Source organism: Chamaea fasciata, unplaced genomic scaffold (assembly GCF_029207755.1).
Source record: "Chamaea fasciata isolate MVZ Bird 193981 ecotype frontalis unplaced genomic scaffold, bChaFas1.0.hap1 SCAF_1, whole genome shotgun sequence".
NCBI classification, from domain to species: Eukaryota; Metazoa; Chordata; class Aves; order Passeriformes; family Sylviidae; genus Chamaea; species Chamaea fasciata.
Window position 1 is genome coordinate 118370581 of NW_027094086.1, and position 27497 is coordinate 118398077.

At 40.8% G+C, this 27497-nt stretch overlaps 1 protein-coding gene across 2 annotated transcripts in view; it reads right to left on the reverse strand.

The window, feature by feature from the left end:
• WIPF3 (WAS/WASL interacting protein family member 3) overlaps positions 1–27497 on the reverse strand; it is a 39025-nt gene that overhangs the window by 5848 nt on the left and 5680 nt on the right. The window contains exons 2-6 of one of the 2 annotated variants that reach the window (XM_066195017.1): positions 18912–19083; positions 4922–5054; positions 4145–4270; positions 1898–2650; positions 157–303 (exon numbers count right to left, since the gene is read on the reverse strand). In XM_066195017.1, the coding sequence (XP_066051114.1) occupies positions 157–303; positions 1898–2650; positions 4145–4270; positions 4922–5054; positions 18912–19028 (1276 nt within the window). In that variant the 5' untranslated portion in view covers positions 19029–19083. Of the gene's footprint in view, positions 1–156; positions 304–1897; positions 2654–4144; positions 4271–4921; positions 5055–18911; positions 19084–27497 lie in introns of both variants that reach the window. The other variant, XM_066195008.1, reaches the window with a different exon arrangement.

Sequence of the window (27497 nt, forward strand, 5' to 3'; positions counted from 1 at the left end):
CTATCATTGTATAAGGTTGTACAAAGACGTTACTATTATACTACCCTGTTATTGCCAGGACAAGGACTTGAGTGAGCTTTTGAGGTCTGAGACACACACAGGCTTTTCTACTAAAAATATTAACTAAGGCCAAGAGATCTCATTTAATGATATTACCAATGATATGCATATTTCCATTTTTAAGTGGTGTGTAGGGGTCATGAGCTGTAGCCCAGGCTGAGACTCCAGACTTGCTTGTAAGTTCAGTTGTTGGGGATCTTGCTGGTGGCTGTGGAGGTGTGACCAGCTTCCCAGCACTGGTTCCTTAAAAAAAAAAAACAACAAACAGGAAACCAGCATATAAGCATCATCATGACTTAAACCCAACAGTAAACAACACACAAAAGTGGAGGGGGTGTAGAAAGGCTGTAGTATTTGGGGCAAACATAGCCATGCCTGACCACAGATTTATAGCATTAAGTATTAAATTCAAGTCACTACTGGAATTGGCTGAGGCTTTCCATTTCCAGTTCTAAGGAAAGTGTGACATTCTGAAGTGTGGTTTTGTTCCAGTCTGGAAGGGAAGATTATCCTTCCATTTTCACAAGAACAAGCAGTCTCTTTAAGCAAAGGAAATCAACAAGACAACCACACTAGGTGGTATGTCTAAAAGAAAATTTCCTGACACTTTGGCAGCTACGCAATGGAATTACCATTAGTCTTGTGCATTTCACTGAGGAGTTGCAAGGACCATCAAAGTTTACATCTGGAAGCCCTACCACAGGAGCTGTGTCGGGGGGGGGGGAGCCCAAGGCCTCCATGTTAGCAGCCTCTCAAAGCTGCTTATCCTCCTGCATGGCAAGGGACAGGCAGGGTAATTTTATGGAAAACGTACAAATTGAACTACCATGAGGAATGGGCATCTCAACATAGTTACAGTTCATCAGAGAGGTCTCAGCAGCATTAATCACCACCAAAGGCACCTGATCTGCTGTACTTACATGGCCTTTCCCCTGGCTCTCAAAGGGAACCAGTAATCTTTCTCCTGACATGTGGCTGCTAAAGGGTACAGAACATTCTCTTTCAGATGTTCCCTGTTGAGTAGCTGTCTCCATCTCTCAAACCCACACAGATCTAGACTCATCTTTTTTATTATTTTCATTACAGTACAGGAGTCTAATAAAATTTCCTTCTGTCATCTACTCAAGGAAATACTGCACAATACCCCTCTTCCCAAGTAGCTGGAGAAACCTTTGGCCTAACCACCTTGATCACAGGAGGCACTGGCTGCTTCTCTTTGTTGAACAGCAGAGGGCTACAGCCAGATTTGCTTTAGCTCACTTATGCCTGGTAGCTGCCCCATCTCTGTGTCATTATCTCCTGTAGTGTTTCCCAACTGTTGCCAATATTGCTCCTGCATGGGTACAGCTGTAGAGGGATGTCCTGGACAGCTGCTGAGCTGGCAGACACCATGGTGTGTACTCTGTTCCCCAACCTGAGCCTGTCAGGGTATCACCCATTGCACTGCTGGAGACATGCCAATGCCAATGCCAACACAAAAGCAAAAAGGAGCCCAGTGGCCCTAAGACTTTGCTTCCACTGATCAGCATGTCACTTCCAAGACTGGCAGCTTAAACTACAAGGCAGGCATGCCCAGTGCTAAGAACTGCCTGCCATCTGAAAAAGCTGGATTTTTGGGTGTTCATCACGACCCGTGCAACCTACAGGTATTCCTGCCATGTGTGCCCCTTCATGCTCTCCAGTCAGCAGTGCAATAGAATGGTTTGGGTTGGAAGGGGGCCTTGAAGAACTAAGTCATCTTCAAGGTCCCGTTCCAACCCAGATCATTCTATGATTTTCCCCGCTAGCCGAAGGGAGGGAAAAGTCTCCTTCCTTCCTTCAGAGGTGCCGCTCTCACCTGCGCCTCGGCCGGGCCTCTTCTTCCTGGTCTCCACCACGGCTGCGGGCTGAGGGGGGCCGGGGGTGGGCGGGAGCGGCAGCGACTGGATGTTGCTTGGCTTGTGGAACTGTGACAGCACGTGGGGAGACTTGGGGGGCAGCGGAGGGGGCACGTCGGCACCGCTGAAGGCCGGGGTGGGAGGAAAGGAGAGCCTGTTCGGGGGCTGGGGGTGGGCGTGTGGCGGCGGGGGCGGCGGCGTGGGAGGGGGACAGTCCCTTCCTTCGGCCGGAGCGGCGGCGGCCCCGGAGGGCTCGGCGGCCCTGCCCGGCAGCCCGCCGGGGGGCAGCGGGGGAGGAGGAGGAGGAGGAGGAGGAGGCGGCGGGGGCGGGTGTGGGTGCGAAGCGCCGGCTTGAGGCTTGGCGGGTTTGTCAGCCTGAGGGGGAGGGAGCGGCGGAGGGAGCGGGGGAGCAGCGCCGGGGGTCGCCCCCTTGGCAGGGCGATCGGCCGGCGGGGGCATAGGGGGAGGAGGAGGGAAGGTGAGGGAAGGCTTGCTGGAAGCGGGAGGCGGTGGAGGCGGGGCGGGCAGGCTGGGCCGCCCGGGGCCCGCTCCCGCTGCGGCTCGGGAGGTGCCGGGAGGCTCCGGTGGGACAGCGGCCCTTGCAGCCTCGGCCGGGTGCGAAGAGTTGCTGTTCGCCTTGGCAGCGCCGCTGTTCGGCGGTGCGGAGGGTCTGGGGGATGATGCTCGGACTCCGGAGAGCTGCCCTGGCCTCCCTGCTGGAAACCAGATACCACATGTTACACACACCGGGATTGCGTTCCCATTCCTCAGACCGAACAGCGGCAAGGGCGAGTCCTTTATCTGCCCCTCTCCAATGGACACACGGAGGGATTAAACTCATTCGTCCCGAACAACTCATATCCAGCAGGTTGCCCATGCTGTAATGGGGCTTAGGAGGTGATGTATTCCAGTGGGCACCAGGGATTCTGTTTAGTTATATGAGGACCTGCTGAGAGACCCTGCTCCCCCTCCCTGTTCCTCAGCTTCTGCAGAATGAAACAGCGTAAGAAGGAACTTTTCTGCAGGTTTTGGGGCCCTTCACACCAGCCTCATCTTGTGTGGTACAGCCTACTGGGCATCAAGAATACCGGTGAAAAGTGAAAGTACACAAGCAGTTTGACACACATCAACCGGTATCCTTCAAGTTAAGTACTTGCTTAGGATCAAAAAATTCACACAAATGTTACAGAAACCTCAACTCCGTGGATAAAAGCCAAGTTTTTAAAAGCGATGCCTCAAGGTCTTTCTGGAAGGCACAGGTTCTGGTATTTCCTTTTTAACAGCAAATGCCTGAAGACTCTGGAACTTACAAAATGTCTTTTCCTGAGTAAATGTCAAGGATTTATCACAAAGCAAGATGTCAAAAAAGGCATCTCATTCAACACTCACACAGTCTAATAAGCATGGCCATAGTTCTAAGAACAACTCAAAGTCCCATGATATATAGTGCTGTGCATCTTTGGCTTGCCTTTTGGGAGCAAAAAACCTTCCAGTAAAGCCAAGTTCTGTCTCTCCCTGCAAAAACCTACTTTGCTCTATGTTGCCTGAGCAGGCACCAGCTGCCCAACAGTGCCAGAGGTCATTACTGTGACTATAAAAGTCATCCCTCATTGATGCTGGCACTTCTTGAGGTGAAAGCAGCAGTGGGTCTCCCACATGTGCTTTCCTCCTGTCATTGTGAGGCAACAGTACACATCTTTTTCAGGTCAGTAAATTACCTTTCTGAATCAAATCTATACTTGATAAAATCCAGAGGGCAAAAATCTTAAATATGAATCTTTAAAGTAATACACAAGACTGTAATACTATAGAAATAAACACTAATGGAGAGAAGGAAGTATGACTTTGCCATTTGTGCTGACACTGATACGCTCAGATTTCAATACTGTATTCAGGACACAATTAAAAGTTTTCATTAAAATAATGTAAAAAGCTCAGTTAAAGAGATCTATTTAATCTCTTTCTTACCAAGTGTGGAAATAGCTTTTTATTTACTTTTTAAGGAATAAGGCACCTGAGATCTAAAAGGGTGGCTTCAATCACATTATTAATTGAGCCCTCCATGGTCACATGATGAAATAAGCATTCAAAACAAACAAACAAACAAACAAACCCAATAAAAATGAATCAGTAAAGCTTATCCCAAAGTACTTTCATCCCAAATTTCTGCCCACCCAGCTATGCTTTCATACAAATGAAACCCTTACCTGTCATGTCCCTCTGGCCTGCTGGTCTGAGAACAGGGAAGCCACCAGCAAATAAACCTCCCAGAGGCTGAGAGCCACCTTTATTAACACCTGGATTACCTCCATCTCTGTTAGCTCCTTTGGGTTCTGTTAAAAAGAATGAAAAATCCAGGGTATATCAGAAAATAATTTCGTCCTTGCCCTGAGACTGCTAAGGCTTGGTGCCAACAAACAGCCAAGGCCACACTTTTCCCTGTACTGTTACTACAGGGACTGCCGTCCCTCTCTGACCCGTACCTTGGAGCACAGCACCCTCTGGTGCTCTTCAATCTCACACAAATCGTGACACCAAGAAGTAGTTGTGTCAGGCCTAATACCGAATTTACATTTCCAGAATTTTTCAGCATTTTTTGTTCTTTTAATCTAATAAAGAACAGTTCTACTGCTAGGGCAAAAAAATTCCCCCTTAATTATTTTATTGAAATGCTCTCAAGGATTTCATCACTCATCTATTTTGGAACAAGGAATGCCTGTTAAGGTGATAACCAATTGGAGACTAACCATGAAGTGTTAGTCATATAAGTCATTGATTTCAGAGCAGGATGCACATTTAGAAAGTGTCCCCTCTCCGCATCCTAAAGCCATAGGATAATGCAGACTTTTGCTGACCTTCGAACCCACCCTTTGGTTTGAAACTGTCCATCTGACCCCCATCCACACCCAAGGCTCCACCAAAGCTCTCCCAGGGCCTCACTGAGGAGCACACACACACTTTCAATCTGTGGAGTACACACTCACTTTCAATCTGTGGAGCACTGCGGTCGTTGATTTGAGTCACTTTCCTTAGGCGAGTTCCCTGCTGGATATCAGCCAAGAGTGCGCTTCGTGCTTTTTGGTCTTCCTTTCGCAGTTTTGGTATCTCTGAGCTTGCCTGTTGACAATAAGAGGTTTAGATGGGAGGTACAGACAAAAATGCATGCTTAGAAAGGATACACAGGCAAACATGAGATAAAAGATTTGAAATAAGCCCTTCTTGGCAGCTGTCACTCCCAAGCCTTTGAGTGCAATCAACAGCAACAGCATTTGGTTGTGCAGGAGGCAGGAAAGCTGAAAGTTTAAATGTAACGCAAATGTAATACTAGGTGGGTTAATACTGCTGAAAATAAATTAGGAGGCATGCTTAAATGAAATGTGACCTCATTTGGCCATGTATGGCCTCTGTCCCACAACTCCAGCTCTGTCTGCTTTTGTCAGCTCTTACCATGCTATTTACAATGCTTTACATCAAAACTTTAATATGTCAAATTATAATAAATATCTGTTTCATCGACTTTTCTTAGGAAAATAGATAGATAAATGCATGCTTACACTTATATTTGAATATAATCATTAACTTATTTAGACTGTCTCTCTGTACTGGAGATTAACACCAGTTTAAGTAGAATGCCTTTAGAATAATACAATTGTATTCTAGTAACGTTTCTATCCTAACCAAGCTTGGTAAAGGTAAAGTCAGGTAGCAGTTTAAAGTTTTGTAATAGAACAAACAAACAAAATTTATTCTTTATTCTTACGTTTTCAAGTTTCTTGTTATATATATTAGAAAACCATATATTTTTAAAAATTGAATGTTTCACTTTTTAAAAGCAGATAATAAACAGTAAAGCTGTTATTCCTAAACCTATTGTGATTAACAGAACAGTCCAATAGAGGAGAATCTTCAAATCATCACATCAGAGGAGCAATGTTCTGCTTGCTTCCAAAATTCCCAGAGGTTAGCTAACTCCCTGAAGAGAACGAGTACTACAAATGTTTCCATAGCACTTAATTTTAGCATCATAGTTGTAATAAAGCAGAACATACTGTCACACTTGAAAACCCCCCCAAAACCAACCGAGCTTGGTAATGGCATCCTGAAAGCAAAAGAGAAACTTGAAGACACTTAACCAGCTGCTGAATTAATATTATGTCTTACTCGCTAATCCCAAGTGAAGAATTCTGTCGGTACGATATTATTCGTGGTTATTTTTGTACTTGCTAAAAAAATCCAAACCCAGCCAGCGGGATTTGCCGCGCCCCGCTAGATGGAGCTCCAGTCCGCCGCTAACGCCGCCGCATTCCCGAGCCCTGATGTAAAAGCTCGGAATTACAACCTGGCTGATATGTAACCGCGTGTTATTTTAAAATGTTAGGAAAACCCCCACTCTGTCACATTCTCCTCGTTTGAAACAGAGCTGCCTGCCCTCTTACTTGCAGAACAGGGAGTCCCACTGGCCATTAGGAGAAGAGCTGCCCGTGTCAGCAGTGTTAGACCATGTACCAGCTACAAACTATTCCCACTCGCCTTCTCTGGAAGCTGACAATACTTACTGTGAAAAATGGAAATACCATAACTGGAACAAGGGTGATTCCCTTCCTCAAAAAAGCTCTTTACCACTATCTTCAACTTCTTGTCTCTCTACTCCCACTAATGACTTTGCTGTAGCAGGACAAGCAAGATCTAGAGGGATCTGATCAAGAGCTATGTTTAAAATTAGATCCAGCAGCTGTCTTTCATTTCCGGGTTCAAGTGTCCATATACTATGCCAGCTGTCCACTTGACCTCCCAGATCTACTTCTCTGGGCAGACAGGCTATTAGAATATAAAGTCTTGATGTCCAGACAGCTATTAGGCTAAAATAACCCACTTGTGGCAACTTGCAGCAAGTGGCCCACGACTTGATATCAATGTAACACAAGCAAGACAAAAATCTGTCACATAAAAAAGCAGGAATATTGTTCTGCCATTCCATAATGCAGCATAACAAGCTGCCTCTCTCTTACAACACATTCCCTCACTCCACGCATAACTCCATCATCCCATGCCCCAGCTGTTTCTTCTTCCTCCTCCTATATAAGAGACACAATCTTCTGTGCCCAGCCTGGTGGACTCGAATGATTGATTAGCTGCCGAGTAGCTTGATACGGATTCTCTTTTTCCATTTCAAAGTCAGGATGGTCTGGGGTGTAGTATTGCCTGGTTGCACAGTGGTCAGAGCTCCTTCGGATTTCTTGTTTGCTGCCTGCACTCCCAAGGCCAGTGGTAATCCTTGCCAAGAATCATTTCATCAGGTAAGTATCTCACCCACTCATCTACTGGTGTCCAGAATTTTCAAATTTCTGGATTTACCATATTGTTTTTGGAGAGAACCTTCCTTTCTTTGATGGAGAGATAAATCTTGGATTCACACTCATGCTGTGCTTGCAATCCATAGCAGAAGCACAGATAATAAACATGTAAGTTCTGCATCAAGAGAAAAAACTGAAAGAGGAATGGCTGTCAAATCTTCAGCCCTGATCACGTGCAATAGAAGCAGTTCAGCAGGAAGACAAATAGGTTTTAAATCACAGAGGAAAAACAGCTGCAAGACAAAAGATGTAATTCTTAGGCTACTTTCTACCCCACCATCCGAAGGGCAGCCTCCTTCATTTACAAAAAGAGAAACATCCCAGTATTTCAATGACAATCAGAAGGGAAGTGGAGAAGAATGTGAAGATCATTTGTTTTATCAGATGCTAGAGCTGCCTCAGGTAACACAGAGTGAAATTAAATTCCATACTTTATTTACAGGAATTGGTAAGGGAACGGTGGGTTCTCATTACCTTAGCAACCACTAGGTTATTCTGCTACTATTTCAGACACAAAGAACGTCACGTTCAGTACATACTTAGAAACAGAATGGAACAAACCACGCATGTAAATAGCCTGAACATAAGAATTATTTCCTTTTCATCACACCCAACTCCACCAAGTTTTGTTTTCAGTGTCCTAAGTTATACACTCAGCTATGATATGCAGTAAAGTATAGGACTAATGTTTAGGCTATCTGTCAGGTCTTCAAAATACCTGTAAATAGGAAAATACCATCAAATCATATTTTTTAGAGTGATGTTTCAGACTGTAAATCATCAGTGTTGGAAATAAACATTTCAGAATTTGAAGCTGGTAACTTAGACCAGTGGAGATATGAATGACAACAGCATGAATATAGAGAGAGATCTAAATCACTGCAGCTTGAGGCCGTTTGAAAAGAACAACAAACCAAAACATGTTTCCCCACTGCTGAGGTGGGGAAAGGAGAAAAAAAAATGCACAACATGAAAGTGTCAAATGTAAAACTGAAAGTGACTGGATTACAAATAATGGTCCTATCTCTGAAATTAAAGCTTGCATTCCAAGTTCCACAAGCCTGGACCTGGAAGGGGGCTCCAGCAGCAAGGCTGAATTAGCAAATTATGGCAAGGAGGGATAGTACATTCCTCCAATATATCTCATCCTTTCAGAAAAAAACTGTGAGCAAAAATGGAATCACAAGCTCAGTTCTGGTCTCCAGATTTTTGAAATTACATTGTGGAAACCTGGAGGTGCAAAAGAAAGAGCCAAAGCAGTGTTCAAAACTCTGGAGGAACAGCTCAGATTTCAGCAGCTCCCTTTGGACTGTCAGCCCTGAAGTCTATCTGAGGGGTGGTCTGCTTGCACATGACAACCTGTACTGGGAACGGTGGGGAAGACTCAGGCAGCAGAGACAGGCATTTGGTGAATTAACATGAGATGCAAACAGATAAGCTGCAGACAGCAGCAGATTATCCATCTCTTGATCAAGGCTGGATCCTCTCTGGCAGAAGTGGTTTTTGTGAAGCTCAAGTCAGCAGGTCCTGTGCAGAGCTATTCGGTGATGTGCAGTACCCTGCGGTGGAGGGAGCACAGCCAGTGGTTTGTAACAGCTTCTTCCCATTGGGTCTTCTGCCAAAGTGGATTGTTTAGTTTAGAAGAACAGCTCTCTATTTTAACACTTTATCTACATGGACCACTCCAGGTTTGACCCCAAATAACCACAATCTTAACACCCTAAATTGAGTTGTATCAGACAAATTAGGAACTGAGAGACTTTTTCCAGGGAAAACTGACTGAAGTACATGGCAATGAGCTCCATTTCTGGGTACACTCTGCTGTGATATTTGCATGAATGTCACTTTACATCCTGCAAGACAGATGGGAGCATCGACCTACCCTCCCAGCTCCCATGATACTAAAAATATTTAAGAGATGTAAGTGCTCAGATACTAAAGTGATGTAAATGCAGAAGGCACCAGCCTTTTGAAGAAGTTTATATTAATCCTAATTATAATCTTCAGATTTTAAAGAGTACCCCTGCACACAGAAAAGGGGAAATCCTCTGGACTCTGAGCAGGTAGTTCAGTCACAGTTCATACATACTGTCCCATAAATGGCTTGTATTTACTCTGATTTTAAATATGCTCTTTAATGCATTTGTAAAGTACTTCAGGGTAATACAGATCTACATAAACAAGACAGCTGCAGCAAAAATGTACCTCTAGCCTTCTGTATAACCCAACCGCCAGGCAGTCATGGGCCTTTCTTTCAGAGTAAACCCATCAGGTCATGTGAAAAGATGATCCAGATGTGAAAAACTCTGAATTAGATAGGAGCCATAAGTAAGATAAAATAAAGCATTATTCCATCCAAAAGCACTACATACTTTTACTCAGAGAACTTAATAGTAGTGAGTATTTACATTCCTAATATGCAATGAATTGTATCATCACAGTAGATTCCCTCTCCTCGTCACATTTTATAGGAAACACTGGAAAGACACTTGCGTAAAAATTATTTATTTATCTGAACTAGATAAAAACCTAAAACAAAAAAGTCAGAATATACTTAGCTTTTCCCTAATTATTTTGTGAGAATATAATGATAAAATTAAAGACCAGTCAATACATTTGACACCAGAATTTTATTACGGGCAGAAGGAGAGCTCTCTCTTTTGCTGACAATATAAATTATTTCTATAAATCTGGTGACAATTAACCTTCCTCTCTTCCATTACCAATTTTTCCTCCCATAGACAAAATCCCCTAGATTCAATGCAGAGATCAAGCACAGGTACTGGCAGAAGGCATAAGCAGCATATATTTTAGTGAAAAAAGAGTTTGAGGACACCCCTTGCTTTCTTATTTTGCTCTGCCATGCTCAGCCAAACCTACACAGATCCAGGCTGAGGCAAGTGATTTTCACCACTGCAGCATGAAGCACTCAGGATTGGCTTTTAAGGAGGGGAAAGACAGTGCAGCAAGATAAAGACTGAGCAGAAAGCTCTACGATAAAGGATATCTGATCACAGAGACAAATATTTATGGGGGGAGGGGTGAGGGGAAAGAGAGTTCCTGAGCCAGTCCTGGCTTTCTCTGGCATCCAATCTGTCATGATTCAGAGACCCAACTTAAACTAAAAAATGCAAGAGAAAAAGCCAACAAACATGGCAATGGACAATTAAAACCAGCATCTAAAACAGCAGGTAGGGCAAAACAAGCAAGAGCTGTGGAGACAGTGCAGTCAGTAATGTGATAGTGCCAGGTTTGGTCAAAGAAAATTTTTGTCAACAATAAGAGACAACTAAAACATCTAAACCTTAAATAAAGGATGTATAAAGCATCAAGACAGAGCAGAAACCACTGGAAAATTAACAAAATTCTCCAAATATTATTTCTATATTAACAATAAGTGAAATTCTGGTGTAAACAAATGCCGATTTTTCAGGAAAGAAGACAAAAAAGGTGAAGCTGGCTGCCTAATGCAGTATGTGCGTCACGTCAGAGATAGCTGAGGATGAGAGAAAAACACAGCTTGTTTGTGGTTGGTAAACCATCTGAGAAAGGATGATGAGTGTTCTTGCCATCCATATGGCACTACAAGACTTTCCAAGCAGGAGAGCATGAAGGGAGAGATGATGACTGGCTCCCCATCCAGCCATAAATCTCCTACTCCTTCGAAGGAAAGCCAGGCATTGGGTTGGTGCTCACAACAGTCTGGAAGGGCACAGACCTTGAGTAAGGGGCCTCAAAGGGCATGAGTCTGTTAAAATACCCTTCTGGGACCTCTGATGATAAAAAGGAGTGGACGAAGAACAGGGGAAAGCTGCTTGCAAGCAACTTACTCTGTAGCTTTCTTCCAGTTAACCACAAGCTGCTGACCACAAGTGTTCCATAAGGAGATTCCTGTAACCATCAGGACAAGGGTGTTTAAGTGAATTCAGCTCCTCAAAGACTGCATCCTTTTCAAATGCAGAACCAACAGAAAAAAATTTAATATTGCCAGTAAGATGCCAGAACAGTCTAACAAACGACAATGTCATCATTTTTTATTAAAATAATTAGATTGTTTTGGAACAAAATAAAACATGGAAGTTGACCAGAAATCTCACCGTAAACTGACCAGCATGTCTTCCTTGATAAATCACAGGATTATAAAAGTCATCTACCCAGTCATGCCCAGCATGAAATCTGAAACCCCAGAGGAATTTGGAACTTGGTTCCAAGATCAATCCACTATTACTAGTTTACAATTATGCCAGGAATTAATTATTTTACATTTGCAGCAGAAATAGTTTGCCCAGCAGGCAAGAGCATTGCTTTTACAAAGAATTCTCAAACCAGCAGCTGAAGTCTCCACCAGGAATGTGCCAAGCCAAGCAGCAGCACAGCACAAAAAGAAGGAGCTTATTAAAATAATAAATCCAGTTTCCAGCACATCACAAACAGGAGTACCACAGAGAAAAACATTGTCATCCTTCTTGTATTTTCATTATATATGCATGAGGTGTGGTTTCACTCATGCACTGTCGAATACAAAATAAAATAATCAAAATAATCCCCCCTTCCAGTTTAAGGAAAAATCCAGCAGGTCTCAACAACAAACTAGATGTCTTCTTTTATTTTAAGTATTTTAAACTGCTTGTTTCTAAAGAAGCTTGGGATATCTGGCACCTGACAGTTCTGGTTCTGCTCACTAGAAAGCTCTGACCGCTGATTTAAAGCTTTTTAATTATGGAAGACCTCACCACAGTGCAAGACTCCACCTGCACAGTCATTTGCAGGATCAGAGCCACTTCTTGTGTTTCTGCTGTGTAGCATAGGACAAAACTAATTAATTCTTGGCACCTGGTCTGCCTGGGCAAACATGGCACTCTCTAAGCCTTCTAGCAAGCTGAGCTTCAAATGCTTCCCATGCGAGGGGTCACTCTCCAGCCAGCCTTTCTGAGGGAACCCCCACCTGCCAAATAGCTTCCTGGCAGCTAATGAAATCATTGTTTCAAGAGAATGACAGGACCAGCACTCGACAATTCCACCTACACCCAGCTCAGTACTGATTAACCATGATCTCAGTCTCCATCTCACGAAGTTCTGCAGTCTGAACCTGCCCGGTTGAAAAGGTCATCGAGCAATGTGTGTACTTAGATAGGCTGTATCTACACCGGCCTTGTTCCTCAGCTCTCAGCTAGGGAAGTAGTGCAGAAGTTGTTAGGGATCTCTTCCTGACAATGTAGCCACCGCCCAGTCCTGGCTTTAGTCCCAAATCATGAGGCCTTTCAGTGTTAGCAGAGCCTGCAGTGCCTGCTCTACACCTGCTTGAAGCTACCACCACACACAATGGCAGGGAACAGAGCACAAAAACCAGCATGGCAGGAGCAATTTTCTTCTAAATCTATGTTCCCAGTGCTCACTTCAAACACCACTGCAAATCAATGCCCCTGCACCCAATAAACCCTCTGCACCTTATGCCAGCACTGCTGTATCAGAAAATGTAAAATGTTGTATACTAAAGGGTTCAATTGCTCCTGCCTCAAATGGAGCAGTGGGCTTATTCACTAGGGCATACTTAAGGTTTTTCAGCATGGGTTGCTAGATTTCTGTTCCTGAATACAAAAAAAGCAACAGAATCAGTAGGATCATTTATACCTGCTGAGCTTTTCTGTGGGTATTTAACTTTTCTGACACCCACATTTTAAATGTAAATTCTGACTGTTCTTTCACTAAAAGAAAACATGCAGTAACAGAACCCACCAAAATGGAGGCAGTATAAAATTTAAACTACTCTAAATGTGTTTCCCAGCAGCCCAGAAAAATCCAAGTCCCATACCAAAAGTACCCTGAGATTGGCTTAAAAAATAATTTTGAACTTCATCTTTAATTTCTAAATTTTTTTTCATGGGATTCAAGGTCCCATGATTGTCTCTGCATCAATGAAAAGAAAGGGAAAACTCTTGCATAAACAAGAAAATCTGAGGGCCTAGCATTGCAATGAAAACGTCAAACAGTACAAGGCTGAAAACATTGCCATGGGAGCTGGTGACACTAGCACTGTTTATTCTCTGTCTACCATAGCAGAGTCCCCAGAATGACAAGAGGTACCATGAATAGTGGCAACAGAAATTTCAGCGTGTAACACACATCACAATTTAATCTCTCTCTAAGAACACTAGGCCATTTCTCGTACTCAGTTCCTTGTGGAGAAGCTGATCATCCTGAAATGCCTTTTAGCATCCACACAAAATTATGGTTAACTCAAGAGAGAATAATGAGAAACTAGCATTTCTTTCACCATCACCTTACAGCCACTCAGAGAAGTCCTACTCAAGTGTTGCTACTATTCTGAGTTCTCTTTTAATTAAAAGGCTAAAAGTGTAATATTAATTGACAGATGGAATTTAATAGGTAGCCACTGCATACACTAGAGATGGGGTACTGACATTTAAGGGCATTATTATTTTGTGATTAGGATGATAAATTAATCTATTAGTTCTCTGCAGCTAGGCTGAGCTCAATCATTTACAGCTGGTTAACTCTACCCTGCAGTTTCCATACTTGTATATTATACAGATGAAAATCAAATAGAAAGAACGCGCTTCAAATGTGTTCCATTCCATTCAGACATGTAGAACACATGATATTGTGAAGATGTCCATGCCCCTGTGCCTGTCCAGATGAAACACAGCAATGCCAGCCTATTATTTATATTTTCTTTTCATCTTCCCCACCTTTCACAGCTCCCACTTACCCTTTTTGTGTTTGTTGACTACAAGAGTAGAAGGCTACAGCACCAACACTTTGAGATGCCACAGCTATGCAACCCCAATTTTCCAACAGCTGAAAATTAAGTTAAATAAACCACAAAACGACACAGCATTTTTTCCCCCTACATGATTGCCTCTCACTTCTTTATGAAAGTAGGCTGGTGTGAGATGTGACATATTATTAAAACACTATAAATCAGTATCTTTTATTTTGTCTGGAAGAAAGCACTTCAAAATTTCAGCTGTGCTTTGTCCAGCCTTTAGCACAGTTTGTATGGTCAGTCAGCCACCAAGATTACCAATCCTGTACTTTCTCTCTCACTCTGTTGTGTTTTACCTATCAGCAATAAATATTGTGCTTTAGTATCTCCTGGCCTAGAGGCTCTATGGCTAAAGTACTAAATATAATCTTACAGCTCAGATAAAATTTTAATAAACACATTCCTATATATTTTGCTATTGCTACCCTGCACAATTCTGTTCTTTCAGTATTACACTTGCATGTCTAGGGGTCTGAATTAAAACTTGAGAGATTACTTCAATTTTTACAATAAATAATTAGCAAGCATGACCAAAAATTTATGCATATGAGTGCTCGTATGTGCACACTCGCTCATACTATATTTGGTAAGATCAAATCAAAATACGATAAATCATCATTATCTTCAGCCAAGATGTTTTACTTATGTTGTTTGTTCTCTTTCCAAAGAACAGTAGTGCTAAATGTCATAGGAGCAAAACCAACTCCCACACAACTTCAGATGAGCACTGCAGCTCTCTGAATTTCTTGGGAAGGCTGAAGCAAACAGCTCAGCAAGGTTTGCAATCTGAAAACTGCATGAAGGAGGGGAATAAAAACATCCCCCCCAAGGAAAACTATCAGGTGATGTTTTTCTGAACCTTGGAAATCCTTCTTCTGTGTAAATTATGCTTTTATCACAGCATTATATCACGAGGAATTGCTTTTCGGAGTTTTCTATTATAAGAGTAGAAAATAAGAAGAGAATGACAAACTTAGTAAACACTGACAGTTTATCTACAAGCATAACTCTGTTCTTAATTTTTTTTAATTTTAACTAAATAAGAATGAAGTAATCATTAAGATTAATCTACATGCTAGTCTAGCATTCATCATTTCAAGTTTCACATTTCTATCACCAAAGTAAGCATATTACTGTCTCCTCCTGCTATCCTAGTTTCTAGCGTGCCACAAGACAGCAAATAAACACCTGGTGCTACTTTATGAGCTTTAATCATCTGAACCATTGTGATTTTGGGGGTTAATTTCCATGCTAAGACTTTAATCGTAACAATTCTAAAGAGAACAGAAGTATTTTCTTAAACTCCACAAATACATGAATCATTAAACAAACATCTCTGTGTAAGGCACAACCCAGCAGGGCTGCAATGCATCCGCACTTCCTCCAATATTAACATTTTAATAGGTGATGACTGATCTTAACATTACAAATTCATATATACAGAGGCTACACAGCAGTAAGCAGCCTTCACTGCATGTAATAAGTGAACAGCGTTTATCAAAGCAAAATTCTCTCTTGATCCTTTTCTAGGGAAATTAAGTAGAGAAAAAATTTAATCAGTCTCAGTGGTGACACCTACTCCAGAAAATATGACAAACCAAAACCAACAAGGTTGCCAAACTTAAAGGCAAGAGTGGTAAAAAAAATAGAGGGGGAATAAAATGAAGTTTTTCATGAGCAGAAAACTTTAAAAAACCCCAAACCCAGCACCGTCTTCCCCAAGACCACCAACAAAAACTCTATTAAAAACCCCACTCTACATGACATGCCCATAAATTAAAAGAGCTTTAGAACAAACACCCTATGCCTCCTATCTAAGTGTGCTTTGTTAAGGTGTAGAGGAAAAGGGAGCAAGAGAATTGAATTCTGTAAGCCAGTGCCAGAAAACACATCAGGGCACAATTTTATCCTACTCACCCTACTCATCTTTATGACCCCCAGAAGGCAGGCATTTGAAGACATGCTCAATTAATCTAATTAGCTATATTTACATTTTGACTCAGCCACCTACATCTGCTATAGCAGACACCCCACCATTCCCTCCTGAGAGATCGAGGAATTTGTTTCCTTTTAAGTTTGCTCTAAAAGCCAGTAGCCTTTTGGCTGTTGGGCACAGGTGGCTCCTAGCATATCCTAAATACAATCTCCAAATCACTTTGTATTGTTTTGTAACAACTTCTGTGAACAAAATTCAGTACAAGTACTTACAGAATATCAGCAAGTCCAGAAGTCTTAGAAAACAGTAGGAACAAGGCTGCAAAACACTAGGAAAGAACCTTCTTTTGCCTTAAGTAGGAGTTAACAGGACAGAAAAGCTATGTGCCAACAGTGATTAGAATTTCCGTGAAGTAAGGACTGCAAAATTGTTTAGGATCAAGGCTCACAATATTCACAAAGAAAATGGGCAGAGAAAAAGATAATGTGGTGACTACTTCTGCTAAAAATCTCTTGATAGTGAAAGCAAGAGAAAAGTACAATTCTCATCCATAACTAGAAAAAGACAAGTCTATGGTACCCCTGCAATAGGATCATGAAAAACGACAGGATTCTAAAACCCCCACCTACACACAGGCATTTCTCATTTAACATAAATCACCTGAGTTAAACTAGTGGCTCACCTGCATATCAATAGCAAAATTAAAACCTAACTTTTAATTGCTAACATGCAAATCTTACTCCGATTTAATCATACCAGTATAATAAAAATCACTGTGCTGTTTACTTTGGCACTTTTCCAGCTGTTGGCCAAATAATAACTTATTTGCTTTGAAGGTTTTCCTTAAAGCTATATGCCCGTTAAAATTTTTCCTTCTTCCATCCCCCAACTGTAGATCTAGCAGCTGTAACAACAGCTGGGCTGCTTAGCAACTGTAAAAGACAAATGCCAATTTCTAGAAAAGGGCTTTCTAGTAAAAGAAAATAGAGTCTGTAGCAAGTTTCCGCAGACTCCCCAACTATAAGATTTTACTCTGTAACTTGGCACCAGCTGGAGAGGTGCCTCTTACTCTGTGCTTCTGCTGAACTCACCAGGCAGACTCCTGATCCTGTCTCTCATTCAGTTTCGACAGGGAAAAGTAATTTTGCTCTTGCAGGAAAAACATTGTCCTGCCATGCTATTTTATTATTTGTGTTGTTTCATATACTCTTTAGAATCAAGACTTATTAAAAGCAAGGCTTCAATATCTGACATTAACCAAAAACACATCTAGTATGTATTGTGTCACCAGGATTAAACTGACTCTAAATTCTGCATGTCTTATACAGAGATCACCCCATTTGAAAGCGAATGATCCAACTACAATATGAAAATAAGCCTTCTTGTATCAAAACCCTATCATGGTAGTGGGTTTAGTCATCATAAAAGGGTAGAAGAACCAAAAAATCCCAAACTTGTTCATAATGATCCTTAGGAGACCTTTTAGCTTTCTCAAGTCATTTACAATTGGCATATGTTAGAGGGGTCTAAAAATGTCTCTAGATACTTCACTGATCTAAATTTATTAGGACAGAACATTTGTAGCTGCTGTTGACTTTAATTACAGTTGTGAGCATTAAGCTGCCTACAATATGCAGCCCACTTATTTCAGCATCTAAGTATAGGTTGTATACCAGCCCAGAAGAATTGCTAATTGGAAACACTGCTCATGGTGCCAAAGTTGAAACTGAAAAGAATCAAGCACTGCTTATTTCATTTGCTGTCTTTATCCCCTTCATCTCCACAACTCACGGGGAGTTTTACAAAATGGTTCAGCCTGTAAAGTAGCAGAGAGAAACTTGCAAGGAAACCTCCTTCTGGAAAAAAGATAAAATAAGAGCATTATGAACAATACCAAACAAAATCAACCAACCTTCCTGGGAACAAAACAGGCAGAGATGCCAGGGAATGTAAGGGAGAAAAGTAGTACTTAAAAAAAATAAACTTGAAGTACATTTGAAGTACTATGTACTGTTTTGCTACAGAGACTAACATACTCTGCAAATAAACGCAGCAGTGACAGAAAAATATATGAAAAAAAGTCAGGAGAGATTTTATGACTTGAACAAAACCGTGCCAGGTCCCACTCTTGCAAAAAAACTCTAAGAATTTCAATGCAGAAACAGGTTATGACCAACTGCTCACAGAATTCAAGGAATTACTTAAACAGGTTTTACCTGGTGCAATAATTGATTGTGAAGGTATGAAAATGTAATACCCTGAAAGTTCACCCAGAGCATCCTCCTCTTATTGCAAACATGCTGGCAAGGCACATGTTCTACTTCATGACACACACAGTAATGATCTGTTACAAGCTGTAACTGTTCCTGTACATGTACAAAAGAATATTGTGCTGTATCCCCAGGAAGACACCGTGTACTAGAAAGGGCAAAATGTACAGCTGAACACTGTGAGTCTTAATAGGAGCTGTAAGAAAAAAGATGAAGAAATTAATACTTACCATCTGTACATTACCAATACAAAAATGAATTCCCTTCGGCTGGAAAAGTATTCACAAATGCTAAATTCTCACCATATGCACTCTAATCATCTCAAAACTTTTTGATCATGCATTCCTAGCAGTAACAAAATTTTTGAGCATGCACCCCTATATAAATAGGTTTATTTCTTTATAAAGAATACACATGTATGACTAAACTTCCAGTATTTTCATTCCATGCACCGATGGATCATCTCACACGGCCCACTTTGGAGACCACTGCTATAATGAACAGAAGAATCAGTGCCAGCAAAACAAACATCTGCCTGAGATATTTGCTATGAATATCCATGCCAAAATCCTGTGGGCTCTGAGCTAGCTAAGCTAAGCTTTTGATCATAGAAATGAAAACTCTTACCAGTGGTGGTGGTGGTGGTGGAGGGGGCCCTCCAGAAGGTGGTGGTGGAGGGGGTCCTCCAGAAGGTGGTGGAGGTGGTGGTGGAGGAGGTGGCGGCGGTGGTGGTGGCACAGGCATCTGCTTGGATTTCTAGCTTCACGCAGTTCAGAAAAATATAGCCAAAGTCTATATCCTTGAGACAGGAGGAGAAGGAAGGGAGGAGAAGGAAAAGTGGAGGAATAAAAAGAAAAAACAGAGAGGAATGTGTTTATACACTGCAAGCTGAAGATTGGGCAAATATCTAGCTCTCAGCAGACTGAAGACTTTTATACTGCACTGCTTCCAAAGGTACAGTACGAACAGTCTCATTACAGTTATGATGACAACATACATCTAAAGAGCAAGCTCACAGATTTGGACTAGTGCCATGAGTACCAAATGCATAGACACTAGCCTGTCCAACTATTACATCTTGCAGGAACCTAGCCCATAGCCCTGAAATGCAATTCTGCAGAGAACAAATTACAGTTGACCACATGTAGACACTCCTGCTGGGACAAAAACTCTGTTGACTTTAAGCCAGAGGTTTGCTGCTCTAAGGAGAGAGTAAGGGACTTTTTAAGGTTCAGTGAACTTAACATTCAAAGGAAAAAAAAAAGAGGAAAAAACCCCCTCATGATTTAGTAACAAATAAAGAAACAATTCCACAAATTAATGCTTCTATTACCCAATGGTATAATTTCAAGGATCAGACATCTCAAGTGTTCAAGTCAAGTGTCTTTCCTGCCATTTTTAAATGTTAATTTTCACAATTCTTTAGCAATACTGTGACAAAAAGGCACATATCTTCCAACAAAAGTTACATGATTTTTTTTTAATCTTTTGCAGAATGACAGTGCATCACTCACTGATTTTCATACCTAACCCAGCCCTCAGCATGACTCAGTCATCATTAAAGGTAACGAGAAACCCCGGTATTTCATTAGTAAAGTTGCAAATGGAAGTACTAGGCAGTGCCAGAGAGAGCCCTCTGCAAGCCATACTTGCTTCTTTTGATAGCGACACTTGGATAAATGCTCCAAACACATCTCGTTTTACATCTTGTTCTACATCCATCATGTCACTATTATTTTCTGAGATTCTTCACAATGTCATATGAAACAGTGTCAAAAGCCCTACAATAGAACAAAATATGTCATATGCTTTGTCTTTTCTTTCTGCAAGGCTTTATCTTAACAAGAAATTACATTGGTTTCTCACATTTACTCTTTATACATCTCTCTAGGTCCTAATTTGTTTCCATGACTCCTGAAAGGTCTTAAAAACATTTTTCACATTTTAATGTTTTATTAGAAATTGACGTTAAGTTGAAAAGACCACAGTTCCCAGACCCTGTTCCCCTTGCTTCTCCCATCATTTTTAAAAGCAGGCACTCCATGCTTTTCCAGAACCACCCGTGTAGGGAGGAGGCACAACAGTTACATCTGGAAAAGTTCAGGAGAGAAGACAACATAGAAATGAGGCAAGTTACAGTCTTGAGTGGAATATCTGGCTGTTTTGCTAGAGGGTTAGATTGGAAGAGGCAGCGAAATGAAAATGTACATGCAGACTTGTTCACTTCCTACCTAATGTACATGAACACAATAATACCTGAGTATTTTTCTCTTTTTTTATCTTGTAAAATACTTAGTGAGAGATCAGTCAAAAATTAAACACGCAGAGCTTCTGAAACACTCACTTTCTCCCTTGAGAGATTGCTGTGCAAAGGGCTGGCACATCAAAGCTCCCTGATCTGTAACAGAATCGGTTACAATCACTTTAATAATCTCTTAATGAAGCTTTCCAAGAAAGCTGACATCACAGCATCTCCACCATTCCACCCTCATTGTTGCCCTATTCAAAAACCCATTATCAGAAGATATCTCTTTTCCTCAATTAAGCCATTCAAAAACATGGACATAAGGAGAATGAGTCTTCCCTGCTAATAATATGTTTCGGGTTAGTGTCTTCCTACCCTGCAATACAGGCCTTTTGTCTTCATTAAGGGTTTAGAATGGGAAATATGCTCTTAGTCAAATTAGGAAAAAGAAAAAATACAACCCACGCTCCTGTGGCAAACCACATGAATGGCAGCAGGAGGTAGAGCACATTGGAGGCAAGCAGCAGTGGGAGAAAGGAAATGAGAATCAGCTCCTGCTATTTAAAAGTCACAATCTGAAATGCCATCAGATGACTTTTCTAGCTGCCTCTCCACCAGTCCCTGTCCTGGCACCTGTTCCTCCAAATGATGCAGCCTAAATTCAAGGACTAGAAACTGTGTGACCATCAACAACCCAAAATTCAGTACAGGGGAAGGGTTCACCATGTATCCCACTCCCATATCCTCCTGTCCAGTGGCATCAGGGAAAAATGCATTCTGTGGGGCTATAACACACAGCCCTTGAATTAAATACTGGAGACACCATATAGCTTTCCTCCCATGATGTTTCAAACCCTCTACAAATGAACCATCTTTCAGCAAATCCTGCTGATGTGTCTTTTGTCTCTTACCACAAATTCAGAAGCTCGATATCCTGACCTTGGCATGCTTTTGTCTAAACATTAAAACTCATGGTTTTTATACCAGCACTAATTGTGTAGGGTAATGCCTACATAATGAGGAACCATTTTCCACACAGGGGCTCTATTTCTTCAAGTGGACTTTGAAAGGAGTGCTGCCATCTCACAAGTAGACAATGTATGCTGATAAAGGCAGGAATCTTCAAGCTAACTTACAATAAAAACCATTTGGCTCTTAATATTTAGTCAAAACTGCACAATCTACACTTTTTAATATGTAGGACTGGCTATGATAACCTCTTTTGTATTATTGCAGCCATATCATGTGGACTGTATTGAAAGAAAATTATGGAGAAGACTGCAACTCTTTCAATATATCCACACACATTACTTGGAGGCCTCTGTTCATTGGTTAAAGACAGCATTTCATTTGCCTCTCCTCTCATTATATTTTATATTATACATATATATACAAACACACACACACATATATATATATGTGGTCATGTATATTATGGTCAGTAACTTCACACAATAGCTTCAAAACATGCCGAGTTTATGGATTTTCACATAATAATCAAAATAAATTCTGAATTAAAAACAAAATAAAGGAGATCAACTGATCATATTGATCAGTTCTAGTGTCTGGTAAGAGCCAGGCAAGAAGGAAATGCTACAAAGGATCCTTAAGGCACATGTGCCTTTTCTCCACTCTTCTAAATATACATACCTATAATTGGAAGAGAGGGGTCTGGACTATCCCTGAGGGACAGAAATAAAAAGATACAGTTAGAAAGGCTGGCAATAGGTGGAGGGGAGAAGCCTATAGGATTAACCTCAGTTTCCTAATGCAAGAAGCAATGTTAATCTTACCTTGACTTAAATATCACAGAACAGAATCAAGCTCAACAATTGTAGAATTTATTGCAAAAGAAAGAGAAGAAAATCCCAAACCCTGACTTTTCTAGTCCACCTCCCTACCAAAGCAAGGTTGTACATTTTTTTTTAGTGCTTTCTGAAGTCTAATTTTAGGTGTCCCAAATAATGTGGCTTTTATTATTTCCCTTGGGAAGCTCTTTCCCAGTCAAATAACTCTTTTAGTTCAAATTGCCTGACACGCAGCCTAATTTCTCCTGCTCTTAGTTTGATCCCATTTACACTCCACTGCAGATGACTCTACCTTGTTCCAAGCAAAATAGTTTTTTCTACTGCTCAGCATCAGCTTTGTGGAATATAAGAACCGTATATATAATTCAGAAGTACATTTGCAAAGACTTCTTATCCTTTTCGAGTTGTTTTACTTCTCACAAGGCAGTGAACTTCTCATCAGTCAGAGAAGATTATTACTCTTCTCTGATCTCAAAACAATTGGTCTTCTTTTGTTCTGTTGGTAAGGATAAATTTGAACCTGGTAATTTCAGGTGTCACAGATTGTTCTTTGTGTGTTCCCACTGCGTGTGCTTGAATAGCAGCTCAGTTTAAGAACAAGACTGCGGTCATCAATGTAAGAACTCAAGCTCCAGGTTTCTGAAGGCCCAAAATAAAGTCTTCACCCAGATTTTAATTTGAAGTGTCAGGCAAGACAGAGGAGGTGCAGATCTTCTTCACGGAGTGCTCTCTAAATCTTGAGCTAGATTTGCCTGTGAGAAACTCAAAATCTTTGCCTAAGCTTTTCTGTAGCTTTGGTCTCACTTTATCCAGCTACCAGACATGCACAAACTCTGATCCAAGTGCTCCCCAAGGGTCTTCTCCTGAAGTGTCACTGTTACCGCCTCAGTGCAGGGCTCATACTAAAATAAAATCCTGCTGGGAGCAGAGAGCTGCATGAAGAAAGAGTGGATTTTGGACATCAGCTCACATGTCTCCTGCCATACTGACATTCAGCAGAACTACCAGGTGTGCCTGCAAAAACTTTTCTAAAATACCTTCACCCATCAGGGAAAGGGAAGGCATGAAACAGCTGTACCTTCAATTTAGTACAACGTCTAGAAGGGGAAAAGACAGAGGGGGAAAAATCACAATTATTTAAACACGCATAATATGCATTCATGCACTAGAACAACTCTCAATAGGGGTATTATTTAAATGGCCAATGTCCTTAGGTCTTTAGGTGGTATTGTCATTAACATGAAACAATATAGATGGAATCGAAAATCTGACACAACCAAATTGGAGAAAGGACTGCAAAATAACAGATGCATTACTACTGGATTTGCAATCACTGCAGCTGCACATTCTGAAGTAGGTAACTAGCTCTGGGGAAATGTACAGGGTTTCTTCCTTCAAAGGAAAGGCTGGGGTAGATATTTCAATGGTGTGCAGGAGAGCATATCTATAATATTGGTCTTACTTTCTTGATTAAAAACTGAAGAAAAAAAGTAGACCTCAAAGTGGTTTTATCTTTTAATCAACTTTTATATGATCAAATATGATTTCCTGATTAACTGTACTGTTCTGAGTTATAGCTTTTAAGTTCTTATATTTCAAAAGAAAAGTCAAATAATTTCAAAAATACCTGTGAAAAAACAGCATCAATAAGCATCTGCTCAACTTCCATGATCTCAAAAGTAGACAATTTGCATAACTGTGAGCCCATCTTCTCCTGTGAAACATCACTGAACAACAACTGAAACCACTGGTATGAGATATCCACAGATCTTTTAAAGACAGTACAATACATGGAGATACAGGGAAGATTAAAAACAGAGAACAGTAGATGTGTGTTACGCAGATCCACCTTCCTGCTGTCACTATCACACAACTGGAAAAGACTTGGAAAAAGCTTCTGTTTGGAATAAACTGGTCTAGATTCTAATTTTAAGACAATCAAATAATTTGATATTTAAGCATTGGGTGCTACATTTTTTTTCCTTCTTTTTAGAGTGTGACATTTTTGTTTAGAGAACCCAACAAGAAAGAATCAAGGTAGATCCTCTGACTATCCTCTTTTTCGCTCTGCAGTGATAATCCCATTCACAAAATAATTTATAGTGTCTTCTGCATTTGAGACATTTAAGAACTGGGCAGAAGTGTCAAATGGTTGGAATCTTCATTTACAGAAGGAAGGCAAATACCCATACACATACCCATCTTACTATATATATATTAAGACTTTCACATGTATATTCCCACAGCTGACTAAGAAAACTCCAGCCTTTCACCATCTCCTAACAGCTGTACACCTGAATTGTGTACAGCTTGAGAGAAATTTCTGCTCTCAGTCACTATTTACACCACTGCAACTTAAGGCAGAATCTACTTTTTCAATTCCATTGGAATGTGCAAACCTTAACGAAGGGCTCTTTCTCCATCAAATACCTGATGAAACACTTCTAAGCAGCATTTGTCTTCTACAGGGTCTGTAGGATTGTCTCACAGCATGTAGCAGTATCCTGAATTTAAGCCAAGGACTCTAAGTTCCCCTTAGCTTGGACTATTTCCATCAGGCTTAATGCAGTTAAGGGCTGCAACCCCTTTCTGCCTGAAAAAAAAACCCCAGCATGACTCCTATTCTGTCAGAAGCCTGATAAAATTGCCACAAACTGTCCAGGGCTGGCCCAGCAGGGACCACAGGAATTTGAAGACGCCTTGCTTCCATTTGTGCTGTGGGCAGATCTCTGATGGGTTCCCAATGGTGCTGAGGCCAGAAATTACAGTGGTATGCCCTGACAAACCTCCCTTCAGAGGCAAAGCTGCACAGATGACTTCACATCCCTACATATGACTATTTCAGGGTGTAGCTTCCTCTGCTCCATGGGAATCTGTCATGGAAGACTGATTGTAAGGGAGCAGAATAAGAGAGTTCATCATCCTCTTTTAAATAAGGAATAAGAGAAAAAAACAACACAGACCAAGAAGAAATATGTAGTGTTAACCTGAAGTTAGAGAGTCAAAAGACAAATGAGGTAAATTAGAAGTAATTAGGACTTGAACAAAGACATAACTTTTCAAAGGAAACAATTTATACAAAGGGTTTCCTTGAAATTAATATCGCATCATCCACACACAGACAGACATGGCTTGTTTCTCTGCCAGATACACAAACAATGGTGAATTTGATATACAGCCATTAGCAAAGTTAATCATTGGCCTAAGCTAAAGAAAGTGCAGCTCAGTAGACGTTCAAGGTCACGGCCACATTCTGAAGACAACTGTTTACTCTTATGCTCCTCAAGAGTATCAGTGGGAGCAGCACTTGATGTCTCTCTGTAGAGATAATTTGATGTTTCAGGCTAACATGTGCAAGTTTTGCAGCCTCAGCTAAGAAGCTAATTGTATGTTTTCACAGAATTATTAATGATCTCTTCCTTTATAGTTATTCATATATTTATTGACTGTCATTTTTATAATACAGAGTTATCTGAAAAGTATAGCTGTACATAGAATGGGTTCCACAAAAAATTTCCAAACATTGCTTAACCAATTCCCTTCACAGAAGAAAGTTTTGCTTTCCAATTAAGTAGTTAGCATCAAAATGGAAAATGCAAACAAGGCAGTATTCAGCATCTTGCTCTTCAATATTTGCTACAGACACCTCAAATCTGGTTTTAAAATGCCAGACAAGGGAAAAGAATTTGCAAACATGGGTATCGGAAGATTAGAGGACTTTATAAATCCAGTTCTTAAATAATTCTGAAATTTCCACTTTCAACCACATGATATTTTATCAGAGATCCTATTTTCACAGCTTTACATCTTGAAAAGATAAATTTATAGAAACCCGCATGCATGCCACATCAGGCTGATAGCTATGAGCTTAAGAAACAGTCTAATACAGGCAATGCAAGAAAAATAAATTTGCAATTCAAAATGCACCATGCTTTCCTACAATACAGTTGAGGCTCCAGCATGGACTGTGGCCACTGTATGTGCTAAGGAGAATTGTCTTTCACGAGGGGTGTAAAACACAAAGATCTGGTCACCTGCACGAATAAGTTGTCAGGCAAATCCTCACCTCAAAGAAAGAATGGGAAGCTTTGATCCTGGTTTTCAGTGAAATTGTGATTATTTAATTTCCATTCCAGTGGTAAAAATGTAAGCCCTGATGGCCTAACAAATTAAGCTATAACTTCTGAACATTTATTCTCACTTTCATGCCTTTTTCTGTCAGTCCTGTTGAAGCTGCTGTTCCATTTCAGTGACATAATTGATAGCTTCATCTCAGATGTTCTTTACACCAGGGTAAGGCTTCCAAACTTATAAGTACATAACTATAAACCCCAATGTTATTAAGAAAGCCTTGTTATGCTACCATAACATTGCATTTTTGCTATTCTAGCTAACTCATTGTTCTGAAAAAATAATATGCCATATGTTCTTATTCTACCTTAAGTGTCAAAGCTGATATCAAACTTCCTATGTGCATAAAGACATAAATATGCTTTCTTGTACAGAAAATTGTTAGCTGTATTTTTCAAGGCAGTGCACAAAGTATCTAGCTCCAATCTTACATCCATTTACTCAGGACAATGATTTTATTTTGTACAATGAACAGCAATTTGCAGTCATTTGCAATTGCAACAAAAAAACCCAAAAGTTTGTTTTGATTTGTAGGCCTAGTTCTGAATTTCTAATAAAACGAAGTGCCGAGAAAGAAACAGTATGAGTTTATTATATTGAAGTTTCAGCCCTTTGATTTATTAAAGGTCTTCATTTGTAATTCCTTGGGAAAGGCATTATATTTAGCGAGGAAATTGTGATTGATACCAACCTGTACACATGGCATAAGCAATGAACATCAGGGATTCAAAACTACTCAACTAACTTTGCTGCCTGAAGAAGAAAGAAAATAATTCTAGGGATTAAATGCCATTAGAAATTTTTCTGCATTTGTATCTATCATAGGCACAAAGGAGAAAAGTGGTTTTCTTTGAACAGCTCCCAAGTAAACTTTCAGAGCAATCAGTATCTGCTACCATCAGAACAAGCAGTTTAAAGATGAGGACTCACTTGTTTCCATGAATTCTGGTGTCAAGTTTTATGCTGGCTTTGGACTTCAGCTTTCACATTAACCAGCCTGGATCTGGCCCATCCACTTTCTTTATTTCA